We start from the raw sequence: 20,050 nt of genomic DNA, 5'->3' as shown, positions 1-20,050 counted from the left end.
TTATAATTAATTCTCCAATATGATTAGGTGACCCATCAGCCCTTGACTTCCAAGCTAACAATGCTCCTGCCTTTTCTCCATACTCAAATTGTTTCATACGTCCCGCCGCCCACTTCTCACAACACTTTGCTTCTAGATTAATCTTATAGTTTAGTCTTGCTGCTTCTAGTTGTTTTGCTATAATCTCTACGTCTTGGGTGGGCCCTGCTGCTCGCTGTAATTTAGCCTCGTAGGGCTAACAAAGCAAACACAACGAGATGGACGGAGTGCTGAAACGTTTCAGACACTCACCCCAGTCACAGATCTGGGTTGAATCCATCATCATTCTTTAGCTCACTTTGCCACCTCAGTTCAGACCCAGCTATATGCAAATCGGTCTTGACCCTGTGCCTCATGGGAACAGTCCAGCCAGTGTTCCCATGAGGCCCAGGGTCAGTACTGATTTTTATATGGCTGAATTCAACACTGGAATGGCTTGGTAAGAAAAAACGCTATAGATTTAGGCTCAGATCTCTATACTGGGGTGAATGGATGACATGGTTCTGCAGTCTGTCCATCAATTGTTCTTTTTGCATCAGACTTGGGTCCCGTGCTCGCCATGCCACTGAAGTCAAGCTATCCTGGCTGATGAGGGGTGAAACCCCGAAACCGGTCCTAGGATGCTTGTTTCCAGTCCAGGGAGGACTTGGCCTGGCAGTTCGGGCTGGACTGTTCCCATGAGGTACAGGGTCAAGACTGATTTGTATATGGCTGGGTTCAAACTGGAATGGCACGGTGAGCAAAAAAACGATGGATTTAGGCCCAAATCACTGTACTGGGGTGAATGTATGACATTGTTTTTTTTTTGTAATTTAGCCTCTAGCATCCCTACTGTTTCCTCCAGACTTTTTAATTCTGCTCCGTCTAGCTTGTTCTTAGTTGTAACTTGGCTTTGTAGGACCCCTCGTATATATGCCTTAAAGGCATCCCAGATTATTCCTATAGGGGCTGAGTGAGCGTTATCTGAAAAGGACTCCTTTTTAGGTCTCGCTTGCGCTGGTCTGGCGAGACTAAGTAAGGGCTTCAAAAAATGCTACCGCCGGCCACAGCTTGCAGTGCATGTGCATGGGCACGCGCTTGAGCGGAGGCGCCATATGGCGTGATCACTGCTGCGCGCACACCACTCGCGCACATGCACTACAAGCTGTGGCAGCATTTTTCCCCCGCGATCACTTTGACCCCGCAGTTAACTTCCTTGTTTTACTGACCTCCAAGGTGTGACATTCCAGTGAATCAAACCGGCAGCAATGAGCAAACACAAGTGTTTAAGTCCTCAGAGGCAGCAACAAATCCATGTTTCTTCATAAACCTCTTGGAAAGCATCAGCATTCCAATAAACGTTTGTTGTTTCTTACATGCATCACAGTAGGGTTGTGTGTATTTGTGAAATCTTGCAAGTCTCCAACTTGCAACGTTGTAAAATCTTAGCTGCGAAATTCAAGAACAAACATTTGTTCAAAAAAATAAAAGGAGGAACTATCTGACCACGTACAACAGCAGGAAAATGATCTTGCGGCTATAAAGGTCATTGCATGACAGAAGATTAACTCCTGCAGTCCTTGTTTTGTCTGATTGCCCTTGGGGTATTGTTGGAGCTCACTGTAAAGCTACATGCCTGTCCTCTAGAGAGGAAGCATGCAACTTCTGTTCATTTAAAAAGGGCACTGCTAGATCTGAGCACAACAGTTCGGAGCTTGTGTTACAATACATGGGAGCCTGCAGTCCCTGCATTTAACCCAGTCTCTAATACCCTTATTACAGGCAACCTGTGATGTCTCTCGCAGCCTGTGATTAACTGCTCAGCTGTAAAAGCTTGTGACAGCGGAGTTTTTACATCACAGTTGCTGTTGCCAGGTGAAAGGCAGAACGCAAATCTGTTTACTCAGCTAAAGCAAAACCTCGCTTTTCGTCCTTTGGCTCGGTTTCTTAGGATGAACAGTGATCAGCAGAATGGAGATATTTCTGCCGAATCTCTCTACATGTTTCCACACATTCTGACCCTCAGTGTATTTTTAAATCTGACTTGAGACCGATTCTAATATCTTTTTGAAACAAATATCTAACACCTTTTTGGTGTATTTAATTTTGCAATACAGATTCCCGTATGAAAGTATCCTATCTCTTTCATGTGAAAGAGAAATAGTTGAAGGACTTTGGTGGTTTTTAGGAAAGGTGATGGCGTGACCATGTATTATAAGGAAAAAATTTACTTCATAAATACATTGCACGTTGCCCCGGAGTTCCATGGCTTTATAATGGAACTGTGACTTCAGCCACGCTCATCTATATGGTCACGGAACTCCTCAATGACTAGCAGTATCCTTGTACTGTACGGAAGGGGGTACTTTATCCCATATATCATGGGCTTTATGCGGTATCTCGTCTTTTTCTGCTTTAACAAGTATAATTCCGGTTACCATTTCTCTCATGGTACTTGGCACCTTTTATTCTCCATGCATTCTTCTTGCCATTGTACTGCAATGTATCTATTAATATGCATAACCTGGCACCGACTTAGTCACACTGCTTCTGGACCACGGCGAGGTGTATGCAGACTCACTAGCTTGTGCTAGGGATGTACACCCCCTATATTTCACTAGCCTGGCTAGTATTTTGACGTCAAGGCAAGTAAAAACAAGCATTGACATAGCCAATAGGTCTCGCTTTTGCGACCTTAGAAGTATTTAGTTATGCAGCAGAATATCCTTGGTACAACAACATCAACTGTTGCATGGCGAAACACTTATAAGGTCTCAAATGCGAGACCTATTGGCTATGCTAATGCTGGTTTCTTTTTCTCAAGAGGATAGACCATCTAAGTTTAATAGGTTGGACCTTTTCAAGGTCCATCTCGCATTATGGCTTGCTCTCACCCAGATTGTTACACAAAGCGGAGCATTATCCGAAATGTGGCCCAGCAGTATATTGACCTCTTTTAATCTTCCAACCCAAATTCTATCCACTAATAAGTAATAAAGACTGGACAAATGGTTATATTTTTTACTATGAAAGGTATATCCCAGTTTTTGCCCTCTTAAATGTCTCCCTGTATCACCCAAACCCATTTCATATAGCATATGTTTCAAAGCCTGCCTGGTCCTTGGTGCTGGAGCCTGGCCTCCCTCCTACTGGTAGATCTAAGGTTGGATCTAATAAAGTATTAAAATCACCCGCAAAGACTATGGAGGTAGATACTCCAGCAAGTGTCAGTTAAAAATCTACTATATATTGGGAATCGTCCACATTGGGGACAAGGTGACAGAGCTTTTACCTGCCTTAGACACCAGCGCACAGTCTACGCAGCGCTTTTTCGCAATTTTAGAATCTCCTGTTGTAATATTTGCTTTTGTGATTATTTCTTTTACCTTGATTTTAATAGAGCCGCGCTCCTCATACTTGCACTCTAAAACTGTTTTTACACCGCTGTTTGGCGGGTTCTGTCCTTGGGGGTAGCGTGGGGGACCTGTGGAGGCCATCTTGGCTTGGGAACTGCTGGGACATTATCGGGCGCCATATTGTGGGAGTAGGCGGGCAGCCTATGCGCGGCCGGTGCATATAAACCAGCAATTTGTACGCGCAGCGGTGACGCGCAGTGGTGGGCGCCCTCCCTGCGCCGGAGTCGTGCCAGAGTCCTGCCCGTCTGCGCTCGTCCGCGCCTCGGCAGGCCTAGGGCTGGCCACTCTGGAGGGAGATCATGCTTTCTGCGAGCTATCTACTCAGTTGCAGGAATAGGGTGAGTGGCTGCGTGCATGGGGATCTTGACCCTCTCTCTGGCCCTGTGCAGTGCGCCGGGTGCAGGTTTGAGCTCCCATTGTCAATGCCTATTAGGGCTTTACAGCCCCTACCATGCGTTACTACTGTGATAGACTGCTCAGTGGTCTCCCACCGGCAAACCTCATTTAAAATATTTCACCTAAATGTAAGATCGTTAGTCTGCCACTATTTAGATATGTTTACATTACTCACAGATGAAAGACCTGACATATTTTTCATAACCGAAACTTGGTTGCATGACAACGCTACGGCGGCGATAAATCTTGCCTTACCTACGGATTATATTATGTATACTCTACACCGTAATTCGTGAGGTGGCGGGATTGCGGTCGTGGTTAAGACATGTTATCCTTGTTTATGGAATGCTGTGGGTATAGCGGGTTGTGAAAGTGCTCACTTCGCTATCTCGATGACCCCTCAATTCACCTTTTCTGGTCTGGTTATTTACAGACCCCCTGGTCCTGATGAGGCCTTTCGAACAGCCCTTCCAGAGGTGATCTCTTCTTTAGCCCTTAGATCAGCAAATTTCAGCATCATAGGTGATCTTAACCTCCATATGGATGCTCCTCAATCCTCTGCGGTGAGCAGTTTTCTCGCAGACCTTGAGGCACTACGATTACATCAGCAAATTAGCTGACTCATATTGGGGGTCATCTTTTGGACCCCTTTTTCACGAATCTGGATAATGCGAAGGCATTGCCGCCTAAGCCGATAATTTGGACAGATCACTTCTTGATTGAAATCCAGATCACTTTGACCGCCTCTCCTTTTAGAAGTACCACACCTATCGTATTTAAACGCCCTTGGAGGAATTTGAATCTGGAGCATTTCCACCAGCTTCTGTTACAACATATACCAGAACATCCTATTGATGTTACCTCCGGGTATGATCACCTTTGTAAATGGCTGGCCCAGGCTTTAGATACCTTAATACCAGCAGGTTGGAGTAAGACCAGGCCTGGCCATTCCAGCCCATGGTATGATGAATCTCTTAGGCTTCTTAAGGTCGCCTGTAAAAGGGCAGAAAGAGCCTGGCGCAAGGCATATGACCCTATTCTTAAACAGAGATATCAGGCCACCATTAAGTCATATCATCGGGCTATTTGCAAAGCACGGGCCGCTTTCTACTCTTCAGAATTTAAGAATTGTGCTAACCCAACCAAATTAATTTTTAAGGTTCTCAAAGACTTAACTAATGTGAAAACCGCGAGGTTGGGGAATGGCTCTCTGGCTTATTGTGAAGAGCTGGCTTCTTTTTTCGTGGAAAAAGTGGATGCGATTTACAGGTCTTTTCCCTCTTTTACCACATCCACTAACAATTTTGAGTCTATGTATTCTATCCCTAGTCCACTGTCAGTGCTTCCCGTGCCATCTCAGGAAGAGTTTGATTCCTTAGTCGTGAGGGTTAAATCGGGTTCCCCGATGGACCCTTTGAGACCTGCACAATTTAGGGAATCTGCTGAGATCTGTCTTCCTCTTCCTCACGATCTTATCAGGCTATCTTTTACTTCTGGGACGGTACCCATAAAATGGAAGCAAGCCATGGTTATGCCGATACTGAAAAAGTCTACGTTAGACCCAACTAAACCAGAACATTATCGGCCCATTTCTTTGCTTCCATGGATTTCTAAGATTGCTGAGGCCCACGTCAACAATATTCTATCTGTTCATCTTTTAAACTCAGGCATTCTTCATCCTTCCCAGAATGGCTTTAGAGCAGGCCACAGCACCGAGACAGCTTTGCTGGCTATGGTTGAGCACTTACGGAGGTTGTTAGACTCTGGACAGACGGCGGCACTGATCCTTTTGGATCTTAGTGCCGCCTTCGACACTGTGTCCCACCCGATCCTGCTCCAGAGATTAAGAGAAGCCGGAGTGGAGGGTACTGCTCTGGACTGGTTTCACTCATTCTTAGCTGAGCGTACTTTTAAGGAGTGTATACCTCCTTATGAGTCTACTCCTCGCCTTATGTCCCAAGGAGTACCGCAGGGTTCGGCACTTAGTCCGACCCTGTTCAACCTGTATGTGCAACCACTGATGGGGGTTGCCAATAAATGGGGCCTAACCATGGTGTCATACGCTGATGACACACAATTAGCGGTCGTACTAAATGGAAATACTGCGCTGAATGCATCTAATTTTCAGAGAGCCCTTAAGGAGGTGGCAAGCTGGATGACGGATAACCGTCTCCAACTTAATGCCTCTAAAACTGAAGTTTTAGTGTTGGGCAAAGAAGCTCACCTTTGGGGAGACGATTGGTGGCCGTTAGAGCTTGGTCAAACCCCCATTCCGGTGACTCAGGTGAAGAATCTTGGGGTTCTGCTGGATGCTAATTTATCATTTACCCCTCACACAAAAAAAGTTGCGGGTACCTGTTTTGGTGTCCTTCAGAGTCTTAGGCCCATTTTTTAATTTTTTGACGCCTCTGCTAGGCAATTAATAGTTCTGGCTCTGATTCTTTCTAGATTAGATTATGCTAGTGCTCTTTTATTGGGCTCTAATCAAGCAGAATTTACACGTCTTCAGCGTGTGCAAAATGCGGCTGCCAGAATGTTGATTGGTTTGCCTAAGTTTTGTTCAGTTAGGCGTTCCATTTCTGATCTTCATTGGCTGCCTGTTAGGCAGAGGATAAAATTCAAAGTATTGTGCCTCGTTTTTAAAATCTTGAAGCTTGCCTCCCCTCCTATTCTAGCTCAGACCATTTCTTATTACATTCCTGCCAGAGCACTACGCTCAACGGGTCAATTTTTGGTTCAGGTTCCCCGTTTTAAAAAAGCTAGAGTGGGCGGTCGCTCATTTGGTGTTTTGGCAGCTGGCCTCTGGAACACACTGCCTTTTTGTATCCGTTCTATCTCTGACTTGCTGCCTTTCAGAAAGGCTGTGAAAACATTTTTGTTTCCTTTGGCGTAATGATCATTGCTGTAACTGTGTGTCTGGTGTTATGTTGCCCGTTCTTGTATAGCGCCGGGACGCATAACATAACAAACAGCAACAGACAAATTCTATACCCGAACATCAGAGTCGCTAAGACCCCCCTCCCAGAACTGTCTGTTTTAGGGGAGATTAACTCAGCTCCCGAACCCCTCCTGATCCGTACCACCACCCCTGTACAGTATTCTAGTTGGTCAGAGACAGCGTAACTTTATCCACAATCAATCAGGGGTTTATAAAGCACGCTACTCACATGTGAGGGTCTCAAGTGCTGGGTAGGGGGGGTGGGGGGAGCAGCTTTGGATCAGTCGAAGAGCCAGGTCTTGAGGTTCTTCCTGAATGTGTGCAGGGTTGGGGAACATCTGATGTTCACAGGAAGATCGTTCCAGGTCTTGGCCGCGATGTAGGAGAAGGCTGTTCCACCAGTTCTGTTTCTGCGGATGCGGGGGACCTCTTCCAGGGCGAGTTCGGCGGAGCGGAGGTTCCTCTTGGGTACGTGGAAGGATACTCTCTCATTGAGGTGTTTGGGCCCAAAGTGGAGTAATTTGTAGGCACGGGTGAGGAGTTTGAAGGTGACCCGCTTCTCCACAGGGAGCCAGTGGAGGTCTCGTAGGTGTTGGGTCATGTGTTCGTGACGGGGAGTCCCGAGGATGAGTCTGGCTGCGGCGTTCTGGATGGTTTGGAGTCTGTGTAGAAGGGTTCTGTCGATTCCGGCGTATAGGGAGTTACCGTAGTCCAGTCTGCTGGTTATGAGTGCGTGGGTGACGGTTCTTCTGCAGTCAGGGGGGATCCGTTTGAATGTCTTGCGAAAGATGCGTAGGCAGTTGAAACTGGCGGAGGCGACGGCGTTGATCTGGCGGTTCATGGAGAGGGAGGAGTCGAGGATGATGCAGAGGTTTCGTGCATGGTCTGTAGGGCTGGGTGGGTTGCAGAGGGCGGAGGGCCAGCAGGTGTTGTCCCAGGTGGAGGTGCAGAGGATGAGGACCTCGGTCTTCTTAGAGTTGAGCTTCAAACAGCTGTCTTTCATCCAGGCTTCCACGTTCTTCATTCCTTCCTGGAAAAATAATCTGGTGTCTTCGGGGTTCTTCGTGAGGGAGAGGATGAGCCGAGTATCGTCGGCGTATGATACTATGCTGAGCCCATGCTGTCTGACGATGGCGGCGAGGGGGCCAAGTAGATGTTGAAGAGCGTGGGGCTGAGAGATGATCCTTGTGGTACTCCGCAGTTGATATCAGTGGGTTCGGAGGAAGGGAGGGAGTCTGATCCTCTGGGTTCGGCCAGAGAGAAAGGATTGGAGCCAGTCGAGGTCGGTTCCTTGTATCTCCGTGTCGTGAAGTCTGGCTGTGAGTGTGCGATGAGAGACGGTGTTGAAGGATGTGGAGAGGTCTAGCAGGATGAGGGCCGCAGTGTGTCCCTTGTCGAATAGCATGCGGATGTCATCTGTGGCTGCGAGTAGGGCAGTCTCGGTGCTGTGGCTGCTGCGGAATCCAGACTGGGAGGCGTCCAGGACAGTCAGTTGGGCGTTTACGAGTCTCTCTGTGACTTTGGCTGTGAAGGGGAGGAGAGAGATGGGGTGGTAGTTTTTCAGGTCTGTTGAGTCTGCCATTGGCTTCTTGAGGAGGAGTTCTCTGCTTTTGCTTGCAGTTAAGTGGGTTTTTTGCAGAATGGCTACCTGTACTTTAGATTCATCTAAGTATTTCATCATCAACCTCTGCCTGGCTTTTGATCTCAAGCCGTTTACATTCCAGGTCAACACCTAGAATATGTGGTCATTTCCTACCATCTCTACAGGATTTTTTTTCCATAGTGGCCCATGGTTGAGTTAGCAATACTGATATTGAGGCCCTTTTTATTTTTTTCCTCTGCTCCCCACCCTGTGCCTTACCCTCTAGCTCAATCCACACTCTCCTACCCTTGGGAACCCTCCCTTGATTCAGGCATATATATGTCTATTTGGACCGCCAGAGAGGAGTCGTCATCTCCGTAAATAAATAAAAGTGCTTCCCCTACACCCCTTCCCTTCACCCCCCCATACTTATTCAAACATCCCTGTGCTCATGTAATTTCTTAACTTATGCCATATATTCATTTTAAATCCGAGAACTATACCCTTCAGGATATTCCCCACTTTATAGTATAAATTAAATCGTCTGTTTCTTCCACTGTCTGGAAACTTCGCATCTGGTTGTCCTACATGACACGCAGCATCGCCGGGAATTTCAGTTGGGCTTTGGCTCAAAGTTTATTTAGCTCATCCATCCTTTCGCATAGCTCCCATTGTTTCTGATCAGGCTGGGAACATGGCGGCCGCTAGGTAAACAGCCGCAGTCCGCCGGAGAGATGAGTTGGAGGACGGATGTGTAGCCCTGACGTAGAGGAGAGCTGCGGAGCAGCTGCGGCACTCACGGGCGGCGCGAGCCCTTTCACATAGCGGCAGAGGCAGCACACGCTGTCTGGATGGAAGGGGTGTAAAGGCTGGAGAGTGTAGCGCAAAGGTAGTGCTGGACATAAGTGCTGCTGTAGCCTCTCTGCCCACAAACAAAAATTGGAGGGGGTGCATAAGAGGACAAGGAGATCCCCAAGTACAGCGGAGTCATTGGCAAAATCAGGTACCCTGCCAGACAAGATATCTAGGTACACCCTGAGTACCAGCACGGTTGGAAAATCTGGGGTAAGTTCTGATTTACAATTGCCTTCAGTTTCAGAGGCCCCAAGCGAGTCCGCCATTAACAAGGCTGGTCAAACGAAAGCGTGAAGGGCAGGGAAGTCAGTATGGCAATCAGGAAAGAACCCATGGGGAAGGGGAAAAAGAATCTCACCCCCTCCCTTAAAACCTTTGATAAGGTTTTGTCCCATACAACAAGATTAGGGGTAGATAGCGAGAAACCAGCAGCTATGTCCCAAAGGGTCTCGGAGAAGAGAGAAGTTCCAGCAGAGGCTAACATAGCCTGGGTAGCTGCAGGTGGCATTGAGGCGACTAGTGGATGTGAAGTATCAACTGGAGAGGCATTCCAGATCTCAACACAGAACAGGTTCAGTGCCTTGGAAGTAAGAGAGGAGGTCAATTGTGAGGGAGGGCCAAGACAGATGGACCACCCTGTGACAGACAGGGGGGGGGGGGTCGAATCTACATCTTGAAACCCCTTTGGCCTCCATCCTCTTAGGCTTCAAAGAGGAGGTCAGAAGTAGGTTCAAAACATCAGAAGCCAATCAAGCAGATATACAAGCCTCCTGCACCACTTTGGCACAGAAATTAGATGACGTTGCAGGACAGACCAACGCATTGGAGGAAAAGGTAGGGCTGATGAGGAAAGGCATCACGAAAAATACTAAGGGGCTGGGAGCATTGGTCAAGGAGAATATAGGTCTCAGGGAAGATCTGGAAAGATTTGAGAACCACTCCAGGAAAAATAATTTGAGAGTCCTGAACATCCCGGAGGCTGAGGAAGGGACAAACATTAAGGCCTTTGTAATTAAGTTGTTGAGACCATTTTGAAAGATAGGCCAGATATCAATTTGGATAGTGAGATACAACATGTCCATTGAGACCCTTTCAGATGGAATATGCAAACACAGAAGCCAAGGAAAATCCTTGTAAACTTTTTCATATACAGTAAAAGAAACGATCTTAACAGCTGCCTTTAGAAATGGATAATATACAGTCCAGAATTTTACTTTATCAGATCTGATGTGTGCCGAGCTACAGACCAGCAGCCTTTATTAACAGGGGACTACTTCCCAGGGAACACAGGGCAGTTCCTGCAATTGAGTAGGAAGCTTTTGCTGTGATCTGGTCACTGAAGAGGTTGTGACGATACTCCTTTGGGACTAAAATCTGGGTTCAAATTGACCACGGACCCCCTCAGATGGATAATGCAGATGAGAGGTGAGAATTCCAAACTGTTGAGGTGGTCCATCTCTCTACTGGAATGAACTTTACAGGGGAAGACACTTTCGTGGGAATGACCACTCCAATGCGGATGGTTTTTCCAGGTTCTTCTGCCTTAGTGTTCAGACCTCTCATGAGGGTGGGTACTTTCAGCGATAGGGGGCACATGTTAGACCTGACATCAGTGATGTACCTTACCAACATTTTGCCATGACCTCTCCTGTTTTCTGGATATGTTTTTGTTGGCATTCGGACTCTTTACCACTGCTAAGTAGCGCTAAAGTGCTAGTGCTCTCTTCATAAAACATGGAGAAATTGGCCTATACCGGGTTGGCATGTTTAGTTCACTTAAATGTCCCAACAATGGTACTAGATGTACCCAGAGCATGTACATTAAATGCTACTGTTAATATGGAATTCGATGTATTTGTCGACGAAAAGGATAACACGTCCTTGTTAATAGATTCGCCCCTGGTGAGCTGCACATCAACCTTGACTTGCAAATAGATAGTCAAACAGGTCTTCAGACTAAGGCCCAGATTGTCAATTGATAGGTCACAGGTGGGAGGATGTGTAGCTGGCAGGCAAACGCAGGAAACATTTGATCAATCCCACAGAGAGGCGCTGCAATATTACAAAGGGTCAAATGAGATTACCCCAATAAAGCACTTATGGCTGGAGGGGGTATGTGCGTTCCAAAAAACACCATACAGTCAGATGCAACAAAAGTTAGGAACACATAACCAATCAGGGCCTAGCAAACCTAGTGAACACGCGTTTCCCATGCTGGACACGTTCATCACTGGCTACACTGTGTCCACACAAGTTCGATACCCACCTGTGGTAACCATTAGACAATTCATTTAGGACTGAAAAACGTATTTAAGAAATATGCCAACTGAATATAAACTTAGACAGTCCTCAGACCCTGTGCCTGTAACTGTTCTCCCGGCCAAAACATTTAATTAATCAAACAAGTCCTGTTTTGCCAAAAGCCTCTTGTCTTCTGTTCTGTTTAAGGGATTTCATACTGAGCAACACTACTATCGGGCCTGATAAATTCATTTGAAAATGCCAATTTGACCCGGCAAAATAATCCTTTCATCACTAGCTGGTGCACATCAGTGCACCAGGCCCAAGACGTACAACTTTCAGGCGCAGGCCAATACAAAAAAATAAATCCAATTTAATCCAAGTAATACTTTTTTATTCTTCTGTCTCCAATGGTTTCAAAATTGATAGAGAGGAAACGTGATTACAATATACAAATCCATGTGAAATGCCCATCCAGGCTTATTTCTGTAACATATCGAAATTCACAATTCATCCGAAGTAACTGTGTTGACGTTCACCCAATGCATTTGGGGCATGTCAGGGGTAAGGTATGTACGGAAATGTACTCTAAATCGGCTGGAATGTGAATACACCAATGTAACAATGCTGTGACCAACAGTATAGTCAACCACTACAGCATCCATAAAACATGTAAAATTCTTTGTCAGACGAGCAGGCCATTAACGAACACTTCGTGAACGGAGCAGGTAAAAATGCATTAGGTGAGAGTCATCATGGTTACTTAGCAGAAATTGTGAATTTTGACATGTTGCAGATATAAGCCTGTTGCAGCCTCATGGAGCCCTCTACAGGTCCAGCTTGCAAATTTCTCCTGCTGGAGGTTTTCAGCTTCCACAAAGTTGTCTAAGTCTGAAAGTAAAAATGCTCAATGGGCTTGATGACAACAGGCTCCCCGCAGTCGATGACTGCCTCCTTTACCTGGAAACAAGGTCTTACCCATTCAAAGCTTTTTCCTGACGTCATCGACTAATCGACCAAGATTTCGTCCAGTGCTACTCATTGATGAGGACTCCTCCAACACAGCATACTGCCTTGCCATGCTGAACTCTACCTTCTCCTGGACTTTTCTTCCAAGACCGGACCCAATCCACCTTGAGTATTCGACCTGCGCTCGATCACGGTCGACCTTCACTTTTGACTTTGTCTTTGTCTCACACGACCAGGTTCCTGTGGTTGGCGCTTTGATCTTTTAGGTGCTAGATTTCCCTAAAAGTTTTAGAAATTCATAACTCCGGTTCTAAGGATTGGATTCAATTTGTTTTGGTGTTTAGTGATATTTATTCAAATATTTGATATTTTTTTATAAATTGGTTTGGGATTTTACTTGTGTTGTGTTTTTACTTTATTACTGTTTGTGTGCTGGATAAATACTTGTGCACATTGCCTCGAAGTTGAACCGGACTGCTTTTGTGCCAATGTACCAGGGGGTTAAGCACAGAATAATTTAGTGACTTCTGTTCTCCCCGACTAGGATTGTGGTTGTTGCCTGAGTGGGGCTTTAACCCCCCCTCAAACTATAACCCAATTTCTTGCAGCCATATAACTGTAGAAGGGCCACCATATGGGTAATAATAACATTAAAATGACGAGGCTGAGTGAAGACAGTTCTCAAAACTGTAAACCGGTCTTTCTGCAGCATTTTTTTAGACCAGTGTCGGGTTCATGATCATTAGAAGGCTTTATCATTCTTTGTGTAGTCTAGTTTTGAATAGTCGGCCTCATATGTCTGAAAGGGTCTTGAGCTCAATGAAGTAAGACCTACATTTAGAGTGAACACATTGAACAAAATCTAGCAAATATCAGAAATCAGCAGAGGGCAGACGTGATGAGCAGGTCTTAGCATTGAAGGATAAGACCTAGCGACATAATGTGTAGAACTGTTTACTGGAGAAGAGTCTTCTGGTTAGATACTGTATATCTCAAATTCCCCATTTTTATAGAATCCAGAGGATGTGGTCCAAAACCAAACAAGTCTTTAGCTATGGGAAAGGAACAGCAATATCTTGCTGAAATAAAAATAAAAATGAGATTAGGTATTAAAAATGATGAGGTGATCCGTGGCAACCAAGAGTCCTTCTGTTGTAGCTCCTTTAAGGCTTTGCCAGTAAGTGTCCACCCAGGACTAGATATTTGGCATGATTGGCCCGGCTCTGTATTATGCTGGGCCACACAACATACTCGGGTCTGTGCACCATCTATTTTATTTATAGAGTTTTATTTAGTGGTAGGGTATCGGAGTGCTTTACCAGAAGGAAGAGACAACAGGAGAAATCAACATAATCTAGAGAGGTCCCAAATGTAGTAGTCGACAAAATTTAGGTTAATGGTGTTTCTACTCTTACCTCCACTTCAATGGCAGAGACCATACCTTCAAAGAACCTTTGATGAAAGAGCCACCATGTCTGGGTTCTGAGTGCTGCTCTGTACTGCTTTCCTATATCAATTTTCAGATTGTGTGTAGACCAGGGACCACAGTTAGTTAACCATATGCTTTGAATGTGGAAACTAAAGCATTATGCCTACCAAATATAAACTCAAATTCTATTCCACAGCAGAGCGGCAAAGACTCAGCAGCATGGAGCATTTTCGCAAGGTAACAAAAGTAGCTTTAAAGAACATGTAAAATTACCTTTGATGTAGGCTTTTGTTTTCTGCTTGTCGGCCAGTGCACTGCCCCATAGCCCTAAAGTCAATCGAGTAAAGCAGATATACAGATTAAAATGTAATACATTCCCAGAATTAACACACAAGACATCCATGCACTTGAATTGTTGAGGGAAAAATCAGACATTGGTAAGATGTATTTAGTGAGCACAGCTAATAAATAAGCTGGGAGGTAAGGGGGTAAAAAGTGTGGCCAGGTGAGGAACTCATAAGTATTTGAGGCTCTGCAGTGACGTTCAAGAGTATGACCGATGTCAAAATGAAGTTATTAAGTTATCAATGAAAAACATTTCCTGATAGACATTCACTTCCCATTTCATGATTAGATCTAACAGTAGGAGAATGCATTAATTTGGGCTAGTTACCCAACACCAGTATTCAACCAAGCATTTCTAACTTCAACCATTCCTGAGTCCTAGAATGGTTCTATAATGTCACCTATTTACAAAAGTGGCGAGTGGTCCCAACCTGCTAACTACAGATTAATTACGCTGCAAGATATAGAAACTACGTTATTTGCATCAATTCTCCTGAAAGACAACAGAGTGAGCAACAGAAAAGCACTTCATCCCGCCAAATCAATCGGGTTTTATACAAGGTCAAGTTACGGTAACTAATATTTTAATACTGGGAATATTAATAGAAAAATATAAATTGAAAAAACAACCGCTATACATATGTTTCGTGCATAAATCAGCTTTTGATTGTATATATAGGCAAATTTTATGGAGGAAACTGGATAACTATGGTATTAGTCCTAGCCTTTTAAAAGCAATCCAATTACTATACAACGAGACTTGGACCAGGGTTCGATTAGGTAACAGCTCACGGCTGTCAAGAAGAAATGATACATCCCAGGGTCTAAAGCAAGGATGTGTTTTAGCACCATATTTATTTAATTTATTGTTCTGAACTTACGGAAGCACTGGACAATGAGTTGGCTCACTCACCGAAATTGGCAGATAAACAAATCTTATATGCAGACGATGTTGTTCTACTCAGCCAAGCAAAGATAGGGTTGCAGCGACTTATTAACAAAATATCAATGTATTCAATTCAGAACAAGATGGTAACGAATGAAACAAAAACAAAAGTAATTGAAGTTAATATATTATCGACCCACAGTAAACATAAATGGTATCTGCAAAGTCAGCAGTTAGAAGAAGTGAAATTTTATAAATAACTTGGTATACTGTTGACGACAAGGGCTCATTCTCACAACATAAAACGGAGCTGACAAAAATAAGTTATTGTTAACTTATGGCCCTTCATTCACTAAAAAGCTCTCTGGGTGGGCCAACCTATCTCCCACTACTAAAGGTTATAAAAGCAAAATTGCTGCCCAGCCTTACCTATGGAAGCGAAGATCTTTATGGCATAGACTCTACGCTATTGAATAATGCTATAAAAAAACTTTTAATTAATTGTTTCGACTTACGGCTAATGCATCGCCGCCCCAAATCAGAATGGAATTTGCCTTCTGCAACCAGCAAATCGCAAGGATGGGTCAGTATGTTAAGGTAAGGAAACAAATTAAAACCAACACTTTTAATCCAATGAGCCATCTACTCTGGCAAGAAATGCAACGGAATCAAACCTCTCATTTTATAAATATCTTCAAATAGCACTGACAAAGTGGTCAGTACACGAGATGTGGGAAATGTCACTAATACCACTATCTTTAAAAAAAAAAAAATTAATAGATCAACAAAACATCTATCCCTTCTGAAAGTCAAAGTTATTTATTAAGCAAACGCATGCCTGGATGATCGTGAATGAATATACGATCCTTAAAGTTCAGCCATATCTAGAAATACCTTGGACATTACAAACAAAAAATCTATTTATGAAAGCAAGATTTGGCAACCTGCCAGGTCTAATGCACGCAATGCCTTGGCTGAGACCAACTAAGCAGATTCCCTTTAGACTATGCAATTAGTGGGAAGAAAATATTATACATTTGGTTTGCATTGTACATCAATGAGCGATGAAAGAATGAGATATTTAAAGACTTGTTTTATTGAAAGAGGTGTATGATCATGTAGACACGCCTTGGTAGTTTGGTGTAAGCCAATGGATATAATAATTAATGCAAATTTTACTAGATTTCTGATTCTTGCGAAAAAGAAATGGGAAGTCAGTGATTTGAGCATAGTAAATGTGGAAATTAATAGCTAGAGAAGAATTCTGAATTGCACATGCAAATTTGCACATAAGTAATGAATTCATAACTGTAAATTATTCCTATTTTAAGATTTTCCTTGTTGACATGCAATAATGATTAACTAAATTAGTGTATAAAATGTATTCTCTATTCGCTGTGGAAATTGTTCGGCTAAGGGTTATGATGGATCTCAGATTTATAGTTATGTTTTAATGTGCATGTGTTGATGATTTTCTAATTGTAAGATTTTAACTAAATCATGCAATAAAGGTATAATTAACAGTATTGGTCTTGTTCAAACTGCAAGAGACATTTAGGTCCACTGTTATCCCAATAATAGATCCTACTCTGAGGAAACGTAAACTTACATATTGGGTGGGATATTCTGCACATCTGAACACTGCAGTTTCTAGCAAATTGAACAGCTATCTGATCTAAACTATTAACAAGGTCATAAAAACAAGAAAAGAGTATATATTTTCAACTCACAAACAGAACAATGGAGACCCAATGTACATAGCAATAGCTGAAAATTAGCGAGATTACCATGGAATGTAAAACATGACAGTAGCAGAAAGATCAGAAGCCTCTTTCAGAAGACGGATAGAAATGCTAGTTTTACTTATGACTCTCCCTCGTTTCAAATTTTCTGGAAAAAATTCAATCAATGCCAAAAACTAATCTTTTTCAGGCTGCGGCTTGCAGTACGGCTCTCTAATTATCGTCTCCGATAGGGAGCTTGCTATTTTCACTTCCAGGAATCGGAGAAGTGTTTTCTCCGATTATTGATATTTCATAGATTTTTGTAAGAGTGCTTTCATTTATATTAAATGTACATCTTGAGAGTCAAGACACCACATTCTGTTCCGAAAGAGATGGGGTTGAGGGGTGGCTGAGCTTCAGAGTTGGATTACTGTAGGAGTTTAATTTGAATTCACCCAAAACTTTCTCCTTTGCAGCAACAATAGTTCTGTAGATGGGGAATACCTGAAGAAACTGATGACTCTGCTTTACCATCTCTTGGATGTTTTTCATTCATCTTATACCAATCAGCTTCGATAGTATGCACGGCAATAGAAGACTTTGCAGCCGATTTAAATTCTGATGGACCGTATGTTTCACAATGAAGATGGAGTAAATTACTTCATTGCCCTGGTGGAGGGCCTGCTTGCTGGATTCATAAGTGACCAAAAGATGGCATTCATGTATAAAGCAGTCAGGAACCACCATCATGGCGGTTCCTGTCAATGCATTTTGTTGTTTAGTGCAGGGCTGTCAAACTCATGGAGCCCTCCAACAGTTTTCTTTATTTTCAAAAAGAAAATCCTGAAACCAGATTCTCAACTGGATTTTCTTTTTTAAAATGAAAAAAAAAAAAAAAAACTATTTAGCAGTTTTCACTGCCCCTTACTGCTAGTGGTTTCCTGGCAGTGACAGGCAGGCATAACTGAAAGCTAAATCAATCCTTCTAAATCACGTCTGCCTCAGAGGGCTATTATTCTACAGGGCCGTCAGAGGGGTTTAATCACGGCGGAGACAGAGTAAACTCCATTGTGATTAAACCTATGGTCCGCCTCCATCTAAATCAAGTGGGTAGATCATTACGTTGGTGGCAAGCATACCATATATGCTTAGCACCAAGATATAAATCGGGCCCTTAGTGTTTATTAGAGTTAAAACTTACTGAGCTTTTGATTTGTCGATACATTACATAATTCCTTACTCTACTGATCTTTTGAGAAGTTTATTGAGTTGGGCCATTATGATACTGTGAAGAGTTTTACTGGGGTAGAGACGCATCTCGGTTTCTTGATTGTGTTGGTCCAGCAGACACATCGTCTGCTCTACCCAATACCCCCACGTTTTCACTCCCCCCTCTTCCTTTTACTGCATCACACATTACCAGTCTGGTTTTACATATGGTCTATTTCAGTTAGGAAAATGATAAAGCTCCAAAGTAAGGACCTACTACGCTTAACTCCATGTATATTTTCTGTTGAATAGGCATGTGAATAAAGGCTTTCTTAAATTTAAACTTAAAAAGGCATAATTAATTTGCAAGTTAGAATAAATTCATAGAAAAGGAACCTTAAATCAACAATGTACTTAAAAACAAATGTTTCACATGATTGTACATCTATAAGCCAGATTTTTTTTTTCTTCAAACGTGCCTTTTTTATTTTTGATTTGTTCCCTTTGGCATTTTGTGCACTGCTGACACCTGCATGCCCCTTAGTTTGCGTTTCTCAATTTCTCTTTCATTCGGCAAGTGATTTTTTTTTTATTAGAAGTTGTATTCGACGTTTTCTACTGGGATTTTTGTCTGTACTCCGTTGTCTGTTTTATGCAGTCCTTTCCGTGCTTAATTAGTCTCACGTCCTCATGTTCCTGTTCGGGTACTCATTGACAAACCCTTACTCCATGATATGTTTTACTCTTCATCATAGACAAGTCATTCCCGATCACCGCTTCCTCTCTAATTTAGTTTCATTTCCCAGTGCTGTTCATACCTGGTGCAATTGCTTATTTGAGTGGAAAGGCATTCAAATGCCATCAGGAAGGCTTACAACCCCCTCCTATTGGGTGCGGGGGAATGCAGCGCACGGTGCACCAAATATCTAATTTTTATTTTATTTATGGCTGTCCCTCTACTGCGAATGTCTACATCAAAAGCATGCTCCTGAAAATAATTTTCTTGGTCCCAATTCTTAACATATATAATTACCTCATATCCAGATGTATTGCATTCGGTTTACGTGTAGGTTACCCTCCTAAAAATATTTCCAATTTATCTCAACTATTGTGCCCAAGCCGTCAAATGAGATCTTATAACATTTCTATTTTATTTAATTATGTCAGACATTAATAAGTACATGTCTGAACATGTCTTACCTTGAAGATAGCAGATCGTTTGCTCTGCTTTTATTGTAGCTAAATCTCCCTTGTTAAACTGGCTTCCAACCACTTCAGTTCTGATAAATGCTCCATAATCGAGGAATCCAGCATCATGGGGGGTGAACTCGAACCAGGTTCCTACAAGCAAAGGAGCAAGGGAAGTTTGTACCACTGAAGAGTGTCATCCAAACATTTAAGTACTGCAAGTCAATTTATAAACTTGTTTAATATTTGTACAAACTTGTGCCGTCCTTTCACAAGCAGTTTCACTGTTAGAAATGTACCTTTACAGCTTCAAAAAGAAAAGTTCAAGACTTCTGAAAACACCAATTTACAGACTCAGTATTTGATGATTTTTCCACCAACAAATTACACTTGCTACTAAAGAAATATTTAGTTGTCTGATGACTGTACCACAGTTTTACATCTGAGGTGTAATCTTTGGAATATGGGTGTCTCTTGATTTTGGAAATGTCTTCAACACCCACATACTCAACATTTCCAACGTTTTACATTGCGACTTTTTGAATGCATGCATGGTGGCCATCTTTGATTAGGAGTTAAAATGTTGCAATCCCATTCCTTGGTGCCCGCCACCTGTGTAAGCACATGTGCACTGGTGAGTGGCCATGTTGAAATGGTGAAAAAACATTTCCAAATGGCAGTCTTCCAATAGTGTGGTAGGTGGCAAAATAAATCAGTAAAAGGAAGTGAGAGATAGTTTGTGGCAGAGGGAGACACGTCATAGTGGTGGCAAAAAATTGAGGGGTGGGGGACTTAATGGGGACGTTTGAGGGAAACAGATTAGCTGGAGAAGGAAGGAACACAGAGTAAGAGGA

The 20,050-nt window shown here is 43.2% G+C and overlaps 1 protein-coding gene across 1 annotated transcript in view; it reads right to left on the bottom strand.

Moving 5' to 3' along the window:
- Positions 1-20,050, bottom strand: part of LOC146799892 (cytosolic phospholipase A2 gamma-like) — a 556,810-nt gene that overhangs the window by 219,819 nt on the left and 316,941 nt on the right. The window contains exons 8-9 of the mRNA XM_085620826.1: positions 19,209-19,349; positions 14,118-14,171 (exon numbers count right to left, since the gene is read on the bottom strand). Coding sequence (XP_085476952.1) covers positions 14,118-14,171; positions 19,209-19,349 — 195 coding nt within the window. The remainder of the gene's footprint in view (positions 1-14,117; positions 14,172-19,208; positions 19,350-20,050) is intronic.

The sequence above is a fragment of the Triturus cristatus genome, chromosome 8 (assembly GCF_964204655.1).
Source record: "Triturus cristatus chromosome 8, aTriCri1.1, whole genome shotgun sequence".
Classification (NCBI taxonomy): Eukaryota; Metazoa; Chordata; class Amphibia; order Caudata; family Salamandridae; genus Triturus; species Triturus cristatus.
Note: the sequence above shows the minus strand (reverse complement) of the source record. Positions and strands in the feature narration are given on the sequence as shown.